This window comes from Aotus nancymaae, unplaced genomic scaffold (genome assembly GCF_030222135.1).
Source record: "Aotus nancymaae isolate 86718 unplaced genomic scaffold, 86718_ANA_hifiasm-v0.15.2.pri h1tg000051l, whole genome shotgun sequence".
NCBI lineage: Eukaryota > Metazoa > Chordata > Mammalia > Primates > Aotidae > Aotus > Aotus nancymaae.
In genome coordinates, this window is record NW_026988465.1 from 21,144,866 (window position 1) to 21,165,755 (window position 20,890).

General features: G+C 41.3%; 1 protein-coding gene across 1 annotated transcript in view; it reads right to left on the reverse strand.

Annotated features, from left to right (window-relative positions):
* The window catches only part of DCDC2 (doublecortin domain containing 2), a 199,110-nt gene extending 183,067 nt beyond the window's left edge, over window positions 1-16,043 (reverse strand). The window contains exons 1-2 of the mRNA XM_012458520.3: window positions 15,751-16,043; window positions 11,875-11,929 (exon numbers count right to left, since the gene is read on the reverse strand). Coding sequence (XP_012313943.2) covers window positions 11,875-11,929; window positions 15,751-16,043 — 348 coding nt within the window. The remainder of the gene's footprint in view (window positions 1-11,874; window positions 11,930-15,750) is intronic.
* Between the last annotated feature and the right edge of the window lie 4,847 nt (window positions 16,044-20,890).

Sequence of the window (20,890 nt, forward strand, 5' to 3'; positions counted from 1 at the left end):
CTGGGACTACCGGCGTGCACCACCATGCCCAGCTAATTTTTGTATTTTTAGTAGAGACAGGGTTTCACCATGTTGACCAGGATGGTCTCAATCTCTTGACCTCATGATCCACCCGCCTCCCAAAGTGCTGGGATTATAGGCGTGAGCCACCACACCCGGCCAAATCCAAAGATTTATTGCTGCTCTGGGCTACTCTAGATCTTTGAAACAAAGTTTCTCACAATCCAAAAATACTTCTCCAACAATTAGATATGTAAGAGGGTGCATGTGTATGCGCACGCACGCACATACACCTACACCCACCCACACACACACACACAAAATTTGTTCTAAACTAAAGAGAAATAAAATTTAAAGCATTTAACCCAACAAGTTTCTGTATCCAATCAAATGTGAAAGTATCCTCAGAGATGACTTCCTGTACTGGTTTCTTATAACTGATTCCTTTGGGCTTCACTTCCCTTATTCCTTTAATGCATCTTTGCTGGCCACATAATTGGTGGGGGGAAATTGAAACATCTCTTTAGATGGCTGCTACGTCTGTCTAGGGTACTATGCTACCTTCAGATCTAAATATGAAAATCATACAGCAAAACAGGAATATTCCTCAAACCCTTTACTTTTACAGTGTTGCTTCAAATTATGTTACTTTTTTTTTTTTTTGAGACAGAATCTCACTCTGTCACCCAGGCTGGAGCGCAGTGGCGCGACCTCGGCTCACTGTAACCTCTGCCTCCCGGGTTCAAGCAATTCTCCTGCCTTAGCCTCCCAAGTAGCTGGGACTACAGGCGCCCACCACCACACCCAGCTAATTTTTTTGTATTTTTAGTAGAGACAGGGTTTCACCATGTTAGCCAGGATGGTCTCAATCTCCTGACCTCACGATCCACCAGCCTTGTCCTCCCAAAGTTCTAGGATTTACAGGCGTGAGCCACTGTGCCTGGCTGTTAATTTTTTTTTTAATTCTGACCATAAGTGCCAGCAAATCACAGCATCACGTGTTTATTTGCATGGAAGAACTCTGAAAGGAGAAATTGTGACAGGAGGTGTCAACACGGATTGCTGCCAGTCACCCCAACTGTCTTCTCCCACTACTCACTCCTCTGTGGACTGTGGCAGCTGGGCAGTGCTCCTTCTGGGCTTCTGCAGGAAAGCTCTGACCTAGAAAACCTTAGATTAGAGCGCATTTCGAAATTTAAATAAACCTCAATTCACCTCTACCATCTTGGCAAACAACTGAAATGTGCAATTCAGAGGAATGTATTTCTATTTAAAATAGACAGAACGAAGATATCACTCTTTCTCTTTCAGTAAGTTTTTAGTAGTCTTCTCTAATGGAAAAAAATAAGGGTTTTCTTTCAAACTGACTTAAATTCACCAATGTTCACACAATATCTTAATTTTTTACCCCCATTTTGTTACCCAGCTATGATGTAGAGGGCTGATTACCATGGTCTTTGTAGGCATTGAAGCCAATTATTAATTGGGTCTAAATAAATAGGTTTCTTCCCTTGGATTAATAATCTCTGATATTACATTCCAATATATTTACTCTTTTCCCTGTATCTTACCTTTTAAAACTCTTTACAGAATCCTCCTACAATTACCTCATCATTGATGATTGGCAGATGAGTCTTTTTATATCTGTAGGCCTAGAATGTAGTCCATCCACTGCCTGGCTGTTGGTAAATATTCTTGAGAAAATGTAAAATCATACATGAGCAGCATTCAATAAAAAGTTGAACACAATTTATTTGTCATCCTGGTTAGCTGTTGCTATTTACTGAGTTGCATTTTCCTACTATTTATACCATATGGAAATATACGCTCATCAAGGAGAGTTCCTCGGACTTTACCAGAAAACTCAATGGGCTCATTCTAATAATTATCCTGGAATATGAATCTAAATATTGATTTTCTAGCAAGTGCACAAGAATCTAAACCACCATGAATCAAAAGCTTGATATACCTTGGCCGAACTTCAGATCATGCATTGTAGTACACAGTCCTGAAATGTCATCTTTTATATTACCGAATCCCACGCGATGTGAGAAAAATAAGCTCCTCTCACTTCAATAGGTTTTGCTGTTCCATTGCCAAAAGAATCTTATTTTGGTCAGAATTTAAATGAAAAGTTTTATTGAGAACAGTTTGATACTTCAACTAAGTGGTATTTTTATTTATTTTTAATTGACAAAAATCGTATATATATATGGAGTACAATATCATGTTTTGATATATAGTACAGTGTGGGATGATTAAATCAAGCTAGTTAATATATCCATCGCCTCACATATGTGTCACTTTTTTGTAGTAGGAACATTCAAAAACTTATTTAGCAATTTTCAAATATATATTATTATTATTAATTATAATCAACATGCTATGCACTAGAGCTCCAGAACATATCCCTTCTGTCAAACTGAAACTTTGTACCCTTTGGCAAACATCTCCCTGTTCCCCACCCTGTCCTCATCCCAAGCCCTAGTAACCACCATTCTCTTCTCTTCTATGAGTTTGACTTTTTAGATTCCACATGTGAGCTTCATTGCTATTCAGCCATAAAAACAAAAGAAACTCTGTCATTTGCAAAAATATGAATGAGCCTGGAGAACATTATGCTAAGTGAAATAAGTCAGGCAGAAGAAAAACTAGTGGTATTTTATACATATTTAGTAATTTAACATTTTATTACTTTTCCTATTTTTTAAAATGGTTAATAATCATTTTCTAAACGTTTATTTAATTTCTCTTTGCTTAGAACAGCTTAGTATTATAAATAAAAAAACTATACATGCTCTAATATGCATATCTTGTAATTTCACAGATATTAAGCTTCCTAAAACCATGCCTAAATGCCAAAAAGAGGATGCAAGAAATTTGGAACAAACACCATGATACATGTTAAAGGCTAAAGTAAAACCACCAATCTTTTAGCTTTTGATCAGAGCTGATTGGGGGTTATTGATAGATATTTTTCATTAGACTGATATTTCACTAGTTGACAGATACACTTCTGTCTTTCTTAGTCTTGTTCAAACACACATACACGCATCCATACACATCCATACACACAGCTCAATACTGACAAAAGGGTAAAACAAGGAAGTGCGAAAGAGAAATGAAATACAGCAGTTGTTCTTTGACAGAAAACCTTGGTAAGGTCATGAATACTTTGGAATCACCATGGTCACTGATGTGAACTGGCTTTCCTTAAAAGAACACTTCTTATGTAGCACTTATATCAGAGTAGTCGAGGAAAGGTATAAAATAAACCTTGGGGAGGGGCTTCAATATTGTTGGAAGAATTTACAAAAGTGGGTTTTATTTTCCTTGATTCTTCAGTAAAGTAGTAAACCTGACTAACATCATCTGGAAAGTGTTCCTCAAGTTAACACAGTCTGGAAAGTTTTCCTCAAGTTAAAGAAATAAATATTTAGGAGATTGCCCCTTTGGTAGTTTCCTCTTTGAAGCCTCTCGGGTCTCAGAATTCCCAAGCTAAAGGTTAGTGAGTTAAACCACATAATCACCATGCCTTCCTGCAGTAAGGTTAATAATTAATGCCTGGAATCCCAATTAATGCCTAGAATCAATCTGATGTCTAGAATGCCATTCTCAACCAGACGTTAAGTAGGAAATCTTATAGGATGCTTCATTAGGATTATGCCTAATGATTAAACTGAGATGTGAAGTTTTAATAATGATAATCAAAACCTTAAGGACATTGACCTGAGTAAACGACCTGATGTACAACCTGGGTTCCCACAAACTTTTCAGCGAGGCCAAGTTTTGCAGTTTCAAACTCTTCCTTTCTCTCTTCCTCTCCTGTTACTCCTAAAATTCTCCACCCTACTAAGAAGAACAAGGTTGATCAAAGTTTTCCATAAGAGAATACACCTACCTCAATGTATTCGAGAGGATTCAGTAGGATGGGTTATCCAAGAAGAAGGCTGCCAGTCTCTGGGAAGATTTTTACTGTGGTCTTACTTTTGAGGCAGCACTTCTCTGAAGTCCAGATAGCACACTTAGTCACCGATAGATTCCGTTGAATCAGGTGAGCCTGACCTTCTACTCTCTCTTCTTGCCTGTACTTCTCTTGTGACTGGTTATTGAGGGTTACTGATGGATATCAGTAGCAGATGAGGAAGAACTGATCAAAAAAGGGGAAACCCAAAACACACTACTGATTTTTTTAAAATATAAATGTGGAGAAGGGAGTAAAAATTATCTTTACTGTGAGGCTGTGCATGGTGGCTCATGCCTGTGATCCCAGGACTTTGAGAGGCCAGGCAGACAGATTACTGAGGTCAGGAGTTTGAGACCAGCCTGGCCAACATGGTGAAACCCAATCTCTACTAATAACACAAAAATTAGCCAGGCATGGTGGCACATACCTGTAGTCCCAACTACTAGGGAGGCTGAGGCATGAGAATTGTTTGAACCTGGGAGGCAGAGATTGCAGTGAGCCAAGATTGTGCCACTGCACTCCAGCCTGGGTGACAGAAAGACTCTGTCTCAAAAAAAAAAAATTATTTTCACTGCTGACCCTGAGAACATGAATTCACAGAAACAGGAGGAAGGAAAAAAGAAAGAAGTCATCAAAAAGCATAGTCTCGGGCTGGAGCCTGAATTGGCACATAAGACAAAGTATTCTTAAGAATGGTGAAGTAAGCCGGGCGCAGTGGCTCACGTCTGTAATCCCAGCACTTTGGGAGGCTAAGGCGGGTGGATCACGAGGTCAAGAGATCGAGACCATCCTGGTCAACATGGTGAAACCCCGTCTCTACTAAAAATACAAAAAATTAGCTGGACATGGTGGCGCACACCTGTAGTCCCAGCTACTCGGGAGGCCGAGGCAGGAGAATTGCCTGAACCCAGGAGGCGGAGGTTGCAGTAAACCGAGATCGTGCCACTGCACTCCAGCCTGGGTAACAAGAGCGAAACTCCTGCTCAAAAAAAAAAAAAAAAAAGAATGGTGAAGTATAACATCATTTAGTGTTGTTGACACTCCTATATGACTTACAAAATCCACTCTACAAACCACTGATAAATTTCACATCACATAGGCCAGGCATGGTGGCTCATGCCTTGTAATCTCTGCACTTTGGGAGGCTGAGGTGTGTGGATCACCTGAGGTAGAGAGTTCAAGACCAGCCTTGCCAGTATGACAAACCCCGTCTCTACTAAAAATACAAATTTAGCCAGGTGTGGTGACAGGCGCATGTAATCCCAGATACTGGGGAAACTGAGGCATGGAGAATCACTTAAAATGGAAGGTGGAGGTTGCAGTGAGTTGAGATAGCATCATTGCACTCCAGCCTGGGTAACAGAGCGAGACTCTGTCTCAAAAAAAATAAAAAATAAAAAAATTCACCACACACCAACTTGTATGAGTGGGGTATTCTTGAGGCCATCAATGAAAGGATTTCATCTCTGGGTAGATGGGGCCTTAAAGAGACACAAACTGTAAGGGAATCCGTAACTCAACCAATACTTCAGAAGCAGAAACTCAGAAGAAGAGGTGGGCATGAGATAATAATACCTGTGGACTTCTCAGAAATCTTGGGAAAAAAAAGACTAAGCAATGGAGATTCAAGCCTATTTATCCTAATCATAAGACAGGGACAACCCCAGCTATTATTCAGGTTACAATGAGTACACTAGGTGTTTATAACTTTAGGAAAACAGAAAATACTTTCCAGGAATTAAGTGTTTATTACTCTTCAAAAATTAGTCCCATTATACTCTGACTCATTATCAATAGTAAAGTTGAAAAGCTATTTAGCCCCCAAAATATAGCTCTTGAATCAAAGAAATCTGCCTCATACCATGTTCTGCAAAAAAGACCAACATTGGTAGAGTTAAAATCAAGGGATACCTCACCAGGAAGGCTAAAGATAGTAAGCTCCACAGACAGCAACCAAGAGCTTAGCTCCCAGCTAACAACCACAGTGTCTGGCACATAACAGGCACACATTAAACATAGTTGGCCCTCCATATGCATGAGTTCTGCACCCACAGATTCAACCAACCACAGACCAAGAAGAAAGAAAAAGAAGAAAAACCCAACATTTTAAAAAGACATAAAAACAATATAGTATAACAGCTATTTACATAGTATTTACATTGTACTAGTTATTATTAGTAATCTAGAGATGATTTAGAGTATACGGGGGGGGGGGGGTGTGCATAGGTTATACGCAAATACCATGACATTTTATGTAAAGACTTGAGAATCCTTGGATTCCAGTATCCTCAGGAGGTACTGGAACCAATCCCCAGGACTGAGTATAGTGAAGAATGGCTATACTTGTTGTGTGAATAGCATTCATTCAATACAGCTGCAAATTATCCTACAGGGTTGATAAATGCATCAAACAAAGATTTAACTACAACTAATTTTACCCCTGAAACAAAATCTAAATAGATGGTGGCAATAAAGCCTTTTAAATTACTTGAGACATCTACCCATTATGTGAAAATCAGAATGACCAGGCATGTGCAAGGCAAATGAACATCTACCTAAATTGGCCCATAAGGAACATCAAAATCATGGCAAATTTAAGCAATTCCCAGCCTTCAGTATGGTGGGTACTATACAGGATTAGCAGACCTACTAGAGACTACAATCCAACACACAACTCTGATGCGTATGTGAAATCCTAATCAGAAGCCTAACAGGAACGAGCCTGCCGTCTGACAAAATTAGACGTGTGGACTTGGTGTAGCAAGTGCCAGCACTTAATCTATAAAATGACAGTAAGAAAGAAGCAGGAGGGTTTGTAGGTTTCTAGGGTTTGGGATCTCGCTGAAGAATTCTGAAGAGTCAAGGGAGACGGAGATCAGTTTTAGATTGGTTTCTGTTTCTCAGGTGAAAGTAAAAGAATCAGGGATTAACCAGGTTTTTATGAGATACAGGAAGTTTAACCAGTAAAGATGTCAGTAAAAGATGGAACTAGCAAAGCAAGTCTGAGAGCATCAGCAGTAAGAAAGCAATAATCACTCCAACAGGAGGCCCTTGTGGCATTTTACAGCCCTGTGCCACCATGGGAGAAACAATGTTTCCTGTTAGTTTTATAGTTGGCTTTAAATGTGTCTATCCTCTAACCTGGTTAATAGCAAAGTGACCTTTTTCCCTTTTCTATCCAAGCTGATTTTCACTCTTTCTTCTAGAGACTGATTTTTGACTCTTTTACAGATATAAGTATTAAATAATGCCCTCTTAATCAAATTGTATAAAGAGGCCTTCTCAAAACGTTGATCTAAGAGAAACAAGACAAACAATGAAAGATTCTATTATATTTTAAACCATTTCAAACTGGCTGACCCACAACCCTAATCCAGTCTTTACTCCCTCGGTCCTCTGAGCACACATCCAGCACAGCCACCCGCCACTAGGTAATCACAGTTGGTTTTCTTCTCTGTCTTTTCTCCTACATGCTGAACTCCTGAAGAGTAAGAGCAGTGAAGTATCCATTTTATGCTTCGTGCCTAGCACAATTCCCAGCCCATCATAAGTGCTCCAAAGTCAAGGTGCCTCCTCCTCCCCTCTGTGTGTAATGTGCACCAAAGCCCCTCACACAGTAAAACAGATTTGTACTCTAAATATCTGTTTAAGAATGTCATTAATTCCACCTTGGATGGTTATGGAAAAAAAGAATGTCGTTATTTGAAAGACTCACTACACGGATGAGACACGAGGGACAGGAATGAACGGTGAGATCCACAATGCCAGGTCAAAGCAGAAGGACGCTTCCATTAGACGCATCCACAAATGGCTTTGCTGCAACACGATAAAGCCAGAAGCACTTGAACTAAACGGCTCAATGCAAACTTTGAGCCGTTTAGTTCAACATCTCTAGTACCACATACTAAATTACATCACGTAGTATACTAGAGACGTTCATCTGTCTTGTCCGCAAAACTATAAATTCCTGGAGGTGAGAGGTCACGCATGTCTTGTTCGTTTTGCTCACTCTGCCAACTGCATTGTATCGGTATTCAATGACGTGGAAGCAAAGAGGACAAGGTAGAAAAAGAAGAAAGGAAGCAGAAATCACATTCAGTAAAGCAAAAGGGTAGGGGCAACAGTAAGTGCTGGTAAAGGCATCACACATGCAGAATCAGAGGTCCCCACTGCATGAGGACAGAGGACTCCCACAGGCTGCTTAAGGTGAAGAGGAAAGAAAGGAGCTGGTGAATCAGCTTAGAACATGGAAGACAGGATGAGATGTGCAACTGAACTGAGAGGAGAAAGAGGAGGAAGCAAAGAGAGGATTGAGAAGTCACAAATACAAGGAGCTGAGTTACCAAGGCCAGAAGCTAAGGGAACCGTCTTCATGAAATCCACCAATGACACAGGGAACGTGGGAAGAAAAATGAAAATATAGCTAAACAAAACACTGAGGAGCAGAAAAAAGAGTACAAGGGCAATCCGGGAGATCTGTGTATTCAGATATCACTAAAAGCAGGACCTGTGTGTAGGGAGACAGAAATAGGCTGCTCTGAGGTGCCCTGACTCCGCAGTAGGTACAAACAACCACAGAGTCACCTTATTCCTCTTTCTTTCTTCTTCTCTCTCTTTATTCTACCTGCCTCCACCCATTACTTCCTGCTGTGCAAAGCGTTCACCAGACACGACCCTGTGCTTCTTTTGGGTCAGGTCCATTCCGTCCTGCCTTTCCCTGACTCCACGAGGAGGCCGTAAACAGGAAGACGAGTAGCACTGGCTGTCCTTTCAATGTCTCTTCAAAGACGAGCCTCACGGAACAAGCAAGCAGCGACACAAACCACAAAAGAGTTTCCAATGTCCAGGTGACATGCACATTCCAGTTACCATGACTTGCGTTCAGTAAGCAGGTGCCATCTTGCCTAAATCATTAACTACATAAGAACAACAGATTGCACCGTGGTCTTGGGCGAGCTGCTCTGTGAAAAGAGAAGGAATAACTCCCAGCACTCACTGAAAGGGTGTCCCAGCCACAGTGGGTAGGACCCAGTGCCACACACTTTACATGACCCCAATGAAATGCAAAGGTCTTTCCCTGAAAATGCACTTGGAATAATCAGAATTAGCATGCTTTAGGCAACCAGAAAAACTGAATTGTGTATATTGGGGTGGTGGCTTTATTATACAGGCTCATCACTGAAAATCAAACTCTTTGAAATTAGCTCAGATTTGAGGGAAATGCCTCCCCGTTTTAGTGAAAAAGTTATTTTACATATCCCTCATAATGACACGTTTTAATATTTTTGTGCTACCCCGGCACTGAAACTCCCCCGTGAAAGGACTCTTAACCCTCCAATTTCATGGAGTATTCACGTTCTAAATCCAAATTATTCAAAAATAATTCCCTATTGATCTTCCTTTATAGATCATCATACTCCAAAGAATGTTGGTCCTCAATAGCACTTAACAAGATGTGAGATCTTTTCTCAATACATTCATGTTGAAAGGAAATACCCCACCTAAGATTTTTAATGAGCTATAATTTTTGTGAAATGCCAGTGTTCTACCAAGTCTGTTCTCAAAGTTTGAGCATAGATCATCCTCCAACTTATCAACTTGTTGAACTCCAAAAGTTTGATTATAAATCCGTTGTGAGAAAGAGAAAGGTAATTTCCCACACTAAAAATCACACACACGATAGTCTCAGGGCAAATTCCAACTAAACTCTGTTTTACTTATGCTCTATCTAAAACAGCAGTAAAAATACCATAGCATCCACAATCAAAGTGATACTTCACAAGAAAAATGCTTTTGCCGTTTCCTTTAGAGATGCCAAGGACCCCAAAACCTTCCTTTCTGGCAATGAAAGTAGGGGCTCTCTTGGCTCAACGCAGACTTCGAAGGGTGAAGGTCATGGTGTGAACTTTGGGGAGGAAGGTGTCTCCAGACTGGGCATGTGCAGTGAAAAGTGAACACTCTGCTTGTCCAGACCTGGAGGAAAGGTTAGGATGGCAGGGCACCGTAGAAGAGAGGACTCGAGCGAAGGAGTGGGAAAGCTGGATATGGGTGCACCGGAGATGCGGAAAAGAGCATGGACCACCAGCTTCTCACCACCTTTCCCATCTCCTTTGCATTTCACAAGTCCTTCAACTTCTCTCTTTTCATCTCCTTTAGAAGGGTTTGTGTAAGGACTCAGAAGAAATGAAAGGCCACAGCAGGGCAGCAAGTGGAAAGAAGTAAGGGGGAGGGAGTCATCAGTAGGAAGCAGGATGAAAGAGGGGCAGTCTTTTATTTGGAGAAAAGACGTAGGTTTTTCACAGGTAAGATGTGCATCCATAAATAAGAATCTTGTATGCAGGCTCCTGCGTAAGTGCAAAGTAAAGAGAAACCATGGCTACTGTCCCCAAAGTGAAAAAAAAGTCAGCAAATTAAATTAACTGGAGTTTTTGTTAATGTTTCTGTTATTAAAGATAATATTTTAAGACAAAAAGTATTTCCGATAAATCTATTGCACACTGTTGCCTTTTACTAGGGATAATGTCTTCAGCAAGACACTGGCATCCAGAGTGCATATACCGTGCTCACGTTTTTTCGGAATTCATACATCTCAAATTCTATTGCAGAAGTCCAGGTTCCATCACCAATTTCATGCAAGGCGCATACTTTAAACAGGTGTGTATCCTTTCAGCAGAATCACATCCAGAACAAATTCACAAAACTGTCCTTTATTACTACTTGAGACAGATCAACTGGTGGTCATTCTTGAGCTATATTGTAAGCACAACCTGAAAAATGTATACCTTTGTCTACTTTAAGTTACAAAGCCTATCACTTTCATGACTAATCAATTTGATGCCCTGAAAATCAAAAATACAAACCAAAATATTATGCTGAACGATATCTGGGAAAGTATCTCTTTCCACAGATTATTTGAATAAGGAGTATAACCTCGTCTTCTCCAAATACTGCACAAGTAGAATTTTTTGTTATGCAATATTTTTTCTAGAGGGATCTATTAGGCACAAACATGATGTGAGAGGAAATGGTGGGAGTTGAGGAGAGTCCCTCTGGGGCTCTGGACTATAAGTGAGAAAAATTACTTTTCCTATTGGTCATTTCTTCATTGGCAAAACTTACCCATTGGAAGCACTTGTTTATTTGGGGTCCGAATGGGAAGACTGGCTGTCTGGACCAGTGAACAGAAGCCCATTTTGGACCTAACTACAATTTTCCCTGTCTCAGCCTGTGGCCACAACTTTGTTTTTAATCTTTTTTCTTTTTTTTTTCCCCCCAACAAACTAAAGAATACATCCTACAGAATACCTAAAAACTCCATCAGGGTTTCAGAAGCTATATGGAACATGGTATTCTGAATATTTCACAAGTTCCTTTTCTCACCTTCACATAAGCTTTCACTAACTATGCTCAACTTGTAATTTCATAGAAGTTAAAACACAGGTGTTTTCATGACATCACAAGTGTCCAACATGAAATCTACTCATCTCCTTTGAAAGCCTCCGGAGCAGTCAGGGTGATCCCGGCTATTTCCAACACTAAGTTATCACAGGCACGTTAGGATGAGGATGCAGCTTTGGTAAAGATTCATCTAACAATGCTCAGACTCTTTTCACTTGACAGGGAACCTTCCCATGGATTTCCATCAGAGAACATGTAGCTAGAAAATCAGAAAAACATTTTGTATCTAATCTTGACATATCCTGCACATCTTAGGACACCTACTCAGTCTTTTCATTTCTGACAATGATCCAATGAAAGAATTATCTTTGCCTTAAAACATATAACGTCCCATTTCTTTACATTAGAGAACTCATCAAAGTAGAGTGCTGTCCAGATCTCTAAGACACACCATAAAAAACAAGTGACACCATTATTTATTTGAATCTTCAAAATAATATTTGCATTACCTCTGTATTAACAACTTCCATTGGTCTTTTCTTGATTTCTTCTATGTCCAAGTAACTGGGGAAAAAAACAAACAATACAGGTTGCTTTTATAGACTTTAAGTCAGTAATTTGTTTTAAAAAGTAATTTAAAAATATAGCAACTGATAGGAAATACTCAACCTTAAAGCAAAAACAAACAGCTACTAATTAAAAGCAATTACAATAGTAAAAACTGCTTGCAGTGTCACCAACCAGAGCTGATATATATCTACCCTAAACTTCAAGAGAAGGAAAGTCCTAGAAATACATACATCTATTAGGAAACATTTTTCCCTCTTAATAATTAGCTGCTTACTGTATACAATATATTTCTAATTCTTACAGATTTGATGTTTAAAAAGACAGTCTTACGTGCAAAGCTTCTTAACTGTTCCATTAAACACAGGTTTTAGGTCAAAGGAAGTACTGGTAGCATGCCTTAGGGTAACAACTACGAAAGGTTGAGAAATTATTTTCTCTATGAGAGCACCTTAATGATTAAAAAAAATGCTCAGTCATGTGGGATGACTTTGGTAACTGGTTTAGCTAAGAAATGCATGAGTGGACTAGTTAACCTCTGGAGACCCCTATTACTACATTACTATCTGCTCTATACATTAACTAGTGATCATTCTTTGCCTGTCACATAAGCACAACCCGAAAATTTTATACCTTTGTCAACTTTACATATAATATCACTGTGATGTGGTTCCAGTTTTAAATGGTCCCTAAAGTGTGCTTCATACATAAAATGTGATAAACATTTCAATATTAAAAAGTATGACTCTAACATTTAATTTATAATGATAGATCAATCCTTTACCCCAACTACTATAACTGCCAACTTGTCCCAGAAAGCTTATGTTAGAATTAATTTTGGCTATTGAAATGCTTTTATTGTTGCTGTTTGCCTTTTGGGATAAAATACTTTAGTTAATTGATCTCTAGAAATTATCATACATTGCCCCTATGTAAAAGTAGTCATATTTTTAAAACAGTGCAAACACTCTGTCTTAGCAATAAAATGGGTCTTTTGTGGACCAGCAGGGGCTGATTTTTTGAAATAATACCAAAATATTCTGTCATGTGCAGGAAAGTAATTTCAGATTTACAAGATTAAGTCAACTTCCAACAATGCACAGGGAACGTCTTGGAGAAAATAATCTCCAGAATTCTCTGCTGTAAAATAAAGGTTTTTAGTGTATGGTCTAACATTTGAAATAAATAAAATAAAGTTTTAATAGCTATCTGACATTTAGTTATTGTTTCGAAAATATTAGAAAAATCTAAGTGAAAGCAACTCAAGCAGCAATTTGATCAGTTCCATTTGAAAAAGATGTTGCTGTCTTTCCCAACATCATTTAGGATCTAAATGAAAGCCCATGAATTATCCTCAATATCATTTGGACTTATTTTGTTTTGACAGTTGCTCCATTGATACATAAACTTAGAAGTGCTAAGTTTCAAATACATTCAGCATTCAAGTATTCTTGGCTTCTATCATTATAACCATAGTTACTACTTCTTTAACACAAATAAAATAGTCATCTGTCAGCATGGAAACCTAACCATGGACACTGTTATAGCAAATTCACTTTTTTTGTGTATGAACTAAAAACAAAAATAACATGCAAATGTCTTTGAGAGATTTGTGTACACTTTCTATTTGGTGTGGAACTGTATCTTTTTTTTTTTTTTAAACCTTGTGAGTTGGTATGACCAAATAAGCAAAAGAACATGAATTTAAAAAGTGAGTCTACAATTTTCAGCTGTTCATAGATTCTGAACCAGACTTTCATTTCCATGAAATTGCTTTATATGGAAATATTTAATTAAAAAAAAGTATGTAGCAAAAGAAACTGGTCTTGGAGATGTCTTACATTTATATAACACTTTGGTGTTTACAAAACACATTCACATCCAGAGCATTTACTTTTTATCACAGCTCTGTGAGGTACAAATGGTTATGTACCTTTTCTGTGTTAGGAAACTGGCTAGCTGAGTCAAGTGACTTGCCCAAGGACACAGGGCTAATCAACAACTCAGTCTTCAGTCTCCTGGTTTTCTTTTAAGCACATAGTTTCATTTAGCTCTTTTTTATGAAGTTTAACAAAGCATGCTTAAGAAGCTTCAGGGAAGGGAAAAATAATCCAAATATATCCCTCCCTTTCCATAAAAATAATGTCTGACATAACAAAAAGTATAATACAATACCTAGAACTCAATTCAAACAAATACAGGAGAGGAAGGATTATATTCAAGAATTTTAGTGATATTTTGAAAACCATTTCTATGAAGTTAAAAAACTTTATTTGAATTTTAATTATTAATAATTCAATAATGCTAATGAATTCATAAGCTTAGATTTATGGTCAAGACTTTTTGCTATCCTGGGGCCCAAGATGAATTTCAATTAAAATGTTCTATTAAATTATGGAATATAGTTACCATATGATTCAGCAATTTCACTCTTAGGTATACACAAAAGAGAAATGAAAACTTGTACACAAATATTCATAGATGTATTATTCATAATAGCCAAAATGTGAAACAACCCAAATATACATCAACTGATGAATAGATAAGCATTAATATAAAATATGGTATACCCAAATCATGGAATGTTATTCAACAATAAAAAGAATGACGTACTGACACATGCAACAACATGGATTGACCTTCAGTGAAATAAGCTAGACATAAAGGCCACATATTGTATGATTCCATGTATGTGATATGTCCAGAATAGACAAATCCATAGTTTCAGAAAATACATTAGTGGTTACCAGATGACAGGGGAAAGAGGAAATTGGGAGGTATGAATTTTTTGGCGGGAGGGGTGGAAATGAACTACAATTAGTTGGCGGTGATGGTTGTACAACTCTAAATACACTGAAAACAACTGAAATGGTTGGATTTTATGCTGTGAGAAATGTATCTCAATAAAGCTGTAAAAAAATGAAATATAAAATTCTACCTGTCCTATAATGCCCACCCCAACCAACTCTCAAGTCACAATTCCGGTATAACTTTATTTTTCTAATTACATATATCCCTTTGTACCTTGCATGAAAAATGTTAGTGTGTATGTAGTCCCATTAGATTGAAAGCCCCTAAACACAAGGAGTCATGTCTTGTTCATCTTTGTTCCCCTGAGTTGACGGTTTCTTGATTCACCGAACAGTTACTATGAGTGAGCTCCCTTCCAAGAGCTGGAGACAAGGACCCCTGCCCTTGAAGGTCTAATCACGTTGCTTGACACAGACAGTCGGCACATACAGTCAGCCAATAAACTCTTTCTGCATTATGCTAACAGCACAAACAGGAAGGGGTGGGAGCAGGGTCACAAAAGTGAGTATTGTCAATTCCATGTAGAATGAAAAGTTGAAAGAATTTAAACAGTATGGGAAATGCAGAGCAATTGTCTCCTCTGCTGACAATATAGAGTCCAACACTTGGAAGTGATTTTTTAAAAGAAATGTTTGTTTAAATTAAAAGGATGGAGCTCCGGGGGGGAAAGGGATTGGGGAAAGGAGGAAAGAAGTTGAACAGAAAATGCAAAAGTATCAGTTTGGTCACTAACCTTTGCAAGGATACTTTTTAAAAAAAAGATTCCTGTTGTTTACACACAAATTTTAAGTTGGCTCCTACTGCTACCCAAGTGAAATTCCTTCTCCAGCCACAGTGCTAACCCCTGCCCCTCAATTGCAACCAGAGTTTTGAGAGGCATCAATCACACCAAGCAGTCACAGCCTCTCGACCACTGAGATGTGGTGGGGTAGAGGTCTGCGTTTCCTCACAGCAACCCCACACGGTCGGGCACCCGAAACGGGGGGCGGTGGGGGAGACCGACTTACTTGAGTTTCTTGAAGGCTTCCTGGCCTCCAGCCACGTAGTTGCCCCCGCTCTGGATCTGGTCTAGCTTCCGGATGCGGTGGCCGTTCCGCGGGGTGTAGATGTTCCTGACCGCCCCAAAGGGCGCCTGGACGCCGCCGGTCACCTCCTTGAGGAAGACGTCGAAGCTGGACACCTTCTTCTCATGGATGATGACGCGGCGCCCCGCGAAAAAGGGGTCCCCGTTGCGGTACACCAGCACGCTCTTCACCACGGGCTGAGACAGGTGGCTGGACCTGGCGCTGCCGCCGCTCATCTTCCCCGCTCGCCGCTCGCTCGCCCGCCCGCCCGCCCGCCGAGGGGAGGCGCCTCCGCTGCCGGGGAGGTCTCAGCGCACCCAGGGCGCGGGATCGCCTCCTGAAACGAACGAGAAACTGACGAATCCACAGGTGAAAGAGAAGTAACGGCCGTGCGCCGGGCGTCCACCCCGCGGAGACACTCGGAGCTGCAGGACTCGGGTTAGGCTTTCAAGTTTTCACCATGGCGCGCACAACCAATCAGCGGCCGCAGTGCGCACGGCACCTGCTGTTCTCCTGCCACCGGCAGAATCCAGGTGGACCGCCTCGGAGCAGGTGCAAGAACGGGAGCCGCGCGGGGGCTTCCCACAGGCTCGCCGAGTGAGGGCAGAAGGAGAGAGGAGGACACACACACACACACACACACACACACACACACCAATTTCTTACGTCATAACTGTGCTACTCTTTCCAAACAGCTTAATTTTTCTTTTCCCTCGTCTTGTATCCTTACCCCTCAATCTCCTGCTTGCTCCCAAATGAAAGCAATGAAGTTCCTGGCTGTACTTGCCCAGTTTTTTTGTTTTTTTGTTTTTGTTTTTTTGCCGGAAAATAAATGTCTAAAGCGCATTGAGAGAGAAGCTGTGCAAAGCCAGGCCCCGTGGCTTACACCTGCAAATTCCAGTACTTTGAGGGGCCGAGGCAGGAGAATTGACTGAGACCAGGAGTTCTATATCAGCCTGGGAAACACAGGGGAACCCCTGTCTCTACAACGCGCCTGTGATCGCTTGAGGCCAGGAGTTTGAGACCAACCTGACCCCGTCTCTATAAAAAATTAAATAAAAATAAAGTAGATGGTCATGGTGTGCGCCTGTGGACCCTGCTATGGCGGAGGCTGAGGCAGGAGGATCACTGGAGCTCAGGAGGTCGAGGCTGCAGTAAGCTATGATTTTTGTCAGGGCACTCCAGCCTGGGAGAAACAGCAAGACCGTGTCTCTGAAAAAAAATTATATATGTATATACATGTATGTATGTGTGTATATACATATATATAGAGAGAGGGGAGGTCCAGTAACTCATGTCTATAATCCCAGCACTTTGGGAAACTGAGGCAGGAGGCTCACTTGAGCCCAGGAGTTTGAGAGCAACCTGAGCAACACAGTAAGACCCCATCCCAGAAGGAAGGAAGGAAGGAAGGAAGGAAGAAGAAAGAAGAAAGGAAGGAAGGAAGGGAGGGAAGGAGGGAGGAAGGGAGGAAGGAGGGGGAAGGAAAGGGAAGGAGGGAGGGAGGGAAGGAGGAAGAAAGGAAGGAAGGAGGGAGGGAGGGAGGAAGGAAAGAATTTGAGTGCGTGAATGAATGAATAAATAAGAAACAGAGCGAAGACTCGCGTGTCTAGGATCCCTACCCGCCACCCCGCTGAGGAGCGCCGCCCGGCGGCGAAGCTCGAGTGCCTGTCGCGTGAACACAGCAGGCAGCGCGCCAGCAGGGCCCTGGCTGGGGGGCGGCCGGGAGGTGCCCTCCGCGGTGGTACCTACCGACGCTGGAGCGCTGGCGAGGGGAGGGGGCTCGGGCGCCGGCCGCGCGGGGTGGGGGAGGGCGGGGCGCAGCGGCTCGGTGGCACTGCGGGGACCTCTGCGGCGGCCGCGCGTGGCTCACGCCGCTCCTCCAGCTGCCGTTACCTCTGCGGGCCTCGCACACCCGGGGGGGAAAGGACTTGTTACTTCCCGCCGTTTCCATAGAAACCGCAGCCTCGCGCGGGGAGCGAGTCGGTGAACCAGGCCTGGCTTGCGCCTGGTGCCCTGGGATATGCTGGCTGCGTCGGGCAGAGGCGCAAGAACAGGGGTTTAGGGGAAGAGGGAGAGACGGGTGACATTATCGTGCGCTCATTCAATAAATGGACGCCTCCTGTGTGCCAGGCGCTATGCTAGAAGCTGGGACCACGGCAGTGAAGAGGAAAAACTACAAAACATTGAGTGCCGACCCCAGTGCCAAGCTTTACGCCAGGGCCGGTTTTTTCACAGCCGCAAGAAGGCTGGAAAGGAAAGGCTTTCTCACTGACACAAGAAGGCTGAATGACCGACTGTCCAACAGCCCACATCCGCGCTGTTTGTGTAGATTACCTCGGTCTGAGGAACAACGGGATAGGACTTGTGAGAATACTAAGAGCCCCAGTAAAAAGGCGCTTTGTCCAATCCAGTCTAGGACATACATATTGCGGGACCAGGAAAATATTTAAAGAGTTGAAGTCTTGCAGCTCATCTCTGCCACGTTCCCTTCATTCCTCCTAAGACTTTTCTACCATGTATCATGTCCAGATTTCATTACTGGCGTTCCTAATTCATCATGTATGAATAAAAAGAATAACTGCCATTAATTGAACACTGTAACCACGGACCAGGCATTATGTAAGGCACTTTATGTAGATTATCTAATTAATATTCACAGTAACCTTCAGAGGTAAAGATTACTTTTTCCTCAGATGAGGAAACCGAAGGGTAGAGAAGTCAAAGAAATTTACCTGAGGTAAACAGACACAGGAGTTCAAACTCATTCACAGGCTCTAAGGATTAGAAAACAGGAGAGAGAGAGAGTTTAAACCCAGTTCTGTCTTATTCCACAGGCTCCTTAATCACTGTCACACCAGATGAAAAATGAATATGTGGCACATTGCAATCTGGAGAGAACATTTTTTTTTCCTTCAAGATCTCTGTTCTGAAGAAACATTTTTATTAAAGCCATGCAATGATGCCTTGAAAGTTAACAGTTCAAGCGCAGGAACAAAAAATCAAATACCCACATGTTCTCATGTATAAGTAGGAGCTAAATGAGGAGAACTCATGGACACAAAGAAGGGAACAACAGACACTGAGGCCTACTTGAGGATGGAGAGAGGAAGGAGGGAGAGGAGCAGAAAAAATAACTCTTTGGTACTAGGCTTAGTTTCTGGGCGAGGAAATAATCTGTACAACAAACCCCCATGACACGGGTTACCTATATAACAAGACTGCACATGTACCCCTGAACCTAAAATAAAAGTTAAAAAAAAAATTAACAAGTTTCAAAAGAAGGCCAAAGAACAATACAGGGAAGAAATAGACAAGGGAAATTTTATGAGCTGATTGTGGAGAATACACAGGTTGAGGGATGGATGGGGAAAATATCTGTGAAAATGTTACCACATAGGTGAGCAAGACAGAATACTTGTTATGTGGAATGGAAGGAAATCAATTAAGCAACCCCCTTCCCAAACATCCGGAAATTCCCTATCACCTATATTAGCCCAGTGTAAAATAAGGATGTGTCGCCTCTTTTTCAAAAATTAAGAATGTTATGATAGCAACAGCAGAGTATTAAACCAAACATGAGGTCCTCCTCGATGTGGGACCCTGTCGCCAGCCCATGAAGCTGCCCGCATCAAGTCTATGCCTCCCACGGTGGTATCTCCAGCCCAAATTTGTCTCCTGAGCTTAGATTCATTTATCCAAATGTCTCTCGGATATTATGTGGTGATAACTGTTTCACTGCTGGCTCTGAGGAAGGAAGAGAAGGACTTGATTCATAGCATTTGCCAGTCTCTGTAGTTTACTCTCAATATGGCCAATTTCTAGATACCAATCTAACATCACCGAAGGCAAGAAGGGTGCAGCAGCAAGCCATTGTATGGCTTCCACCATGCAGGCACAGCAGACTTAGGTAACTTTAGTCTGCTCAAATGTAGACAGAGATGAGTTTTGAGTATCTATTATCCTTGTTTTCAATGTAATTCATTTCATTGTATATTTATACAATTATTTTTTATTTAATAGTGTATTTATACAATTACTTTTTAACAATGCCCATGTTTACAATTCCTGAGAATTTAACAATTGCTTCACATGCTAGTACAAGGCAGCTCCAAGCACACTATTCTGGACAGCTTCTCTAGACCATCTAAAAGGCAGCCTAGACTTAAAACGCTCACATTGATCTCAAGTTTTCCTCAAAATCACTTTTCCTATGTTTCCTGTCTCCACAAGTGGACCCTCATCTACTCATTTGCTCAAAGCTAGAACACATACATTCCGCTTCCTCACGGAACACACTGAACTGTGGCAGAGAAACAACCACAAAAACAGTCATATATTTGCAATCTCTCTCCCTGCTCCTGTTGCTGGCTGGATTGGTTTTGGAGCTCTTCTCTCTTGTGCAAAGTCTGAAGACTGAGCAAAGAGGCATGGCTTCAAGAAGCCAGAAAGGTTAGAATAACCCTGATCATGAAGAGCTGAGGTGGAATGAGGAGCAGAATGCTGGGGAATGAGGAGCTTCAGATGGATGAAAGGGAATGTTTGAGAACACACATAGGAAGGGAGGGAAGGGAGGGGAGAGTTTTGTATTTTAGCTCCTTCCTAAGTATGCAAAAGGCATTGAGAATGAAAGAGATGGCCAAAGAAGATACTTAAAGAACTTTTGCTGTGCATTAAAAATAATACCACCAGCAGAGCACGGTGGCTCAAGCCTGTAATCCCAGCACTTTGGGAGGCTAAGGCAGGTGGATCTCTTAGACCCAGCAGTTCGAGCCCAGTCTGGCCAACATAGCAAAACCCCATGTCTACAAAAACAAAAAACAGAAAAAATTATCTGGATGTAGTGGCATGTACCTGTAGTCCCAGCTGGTGAAAGAATCACCTGAGCCTGGGAAGTTGAGGCTGCAGTGAGCCATGATCATGCCACTACACTCCAGCCTGGGTGACACAGTGAGATGCTGTCTCAAAAAATAAAAAAGAAAAATAATTATACCACCAAGGGGTTTGCTGTTTCCTCAAGAGCCTACATCTCTGAAATGCTTTCAATTATGTATTTCTGCTTAAACAATATTTATGTTGATGT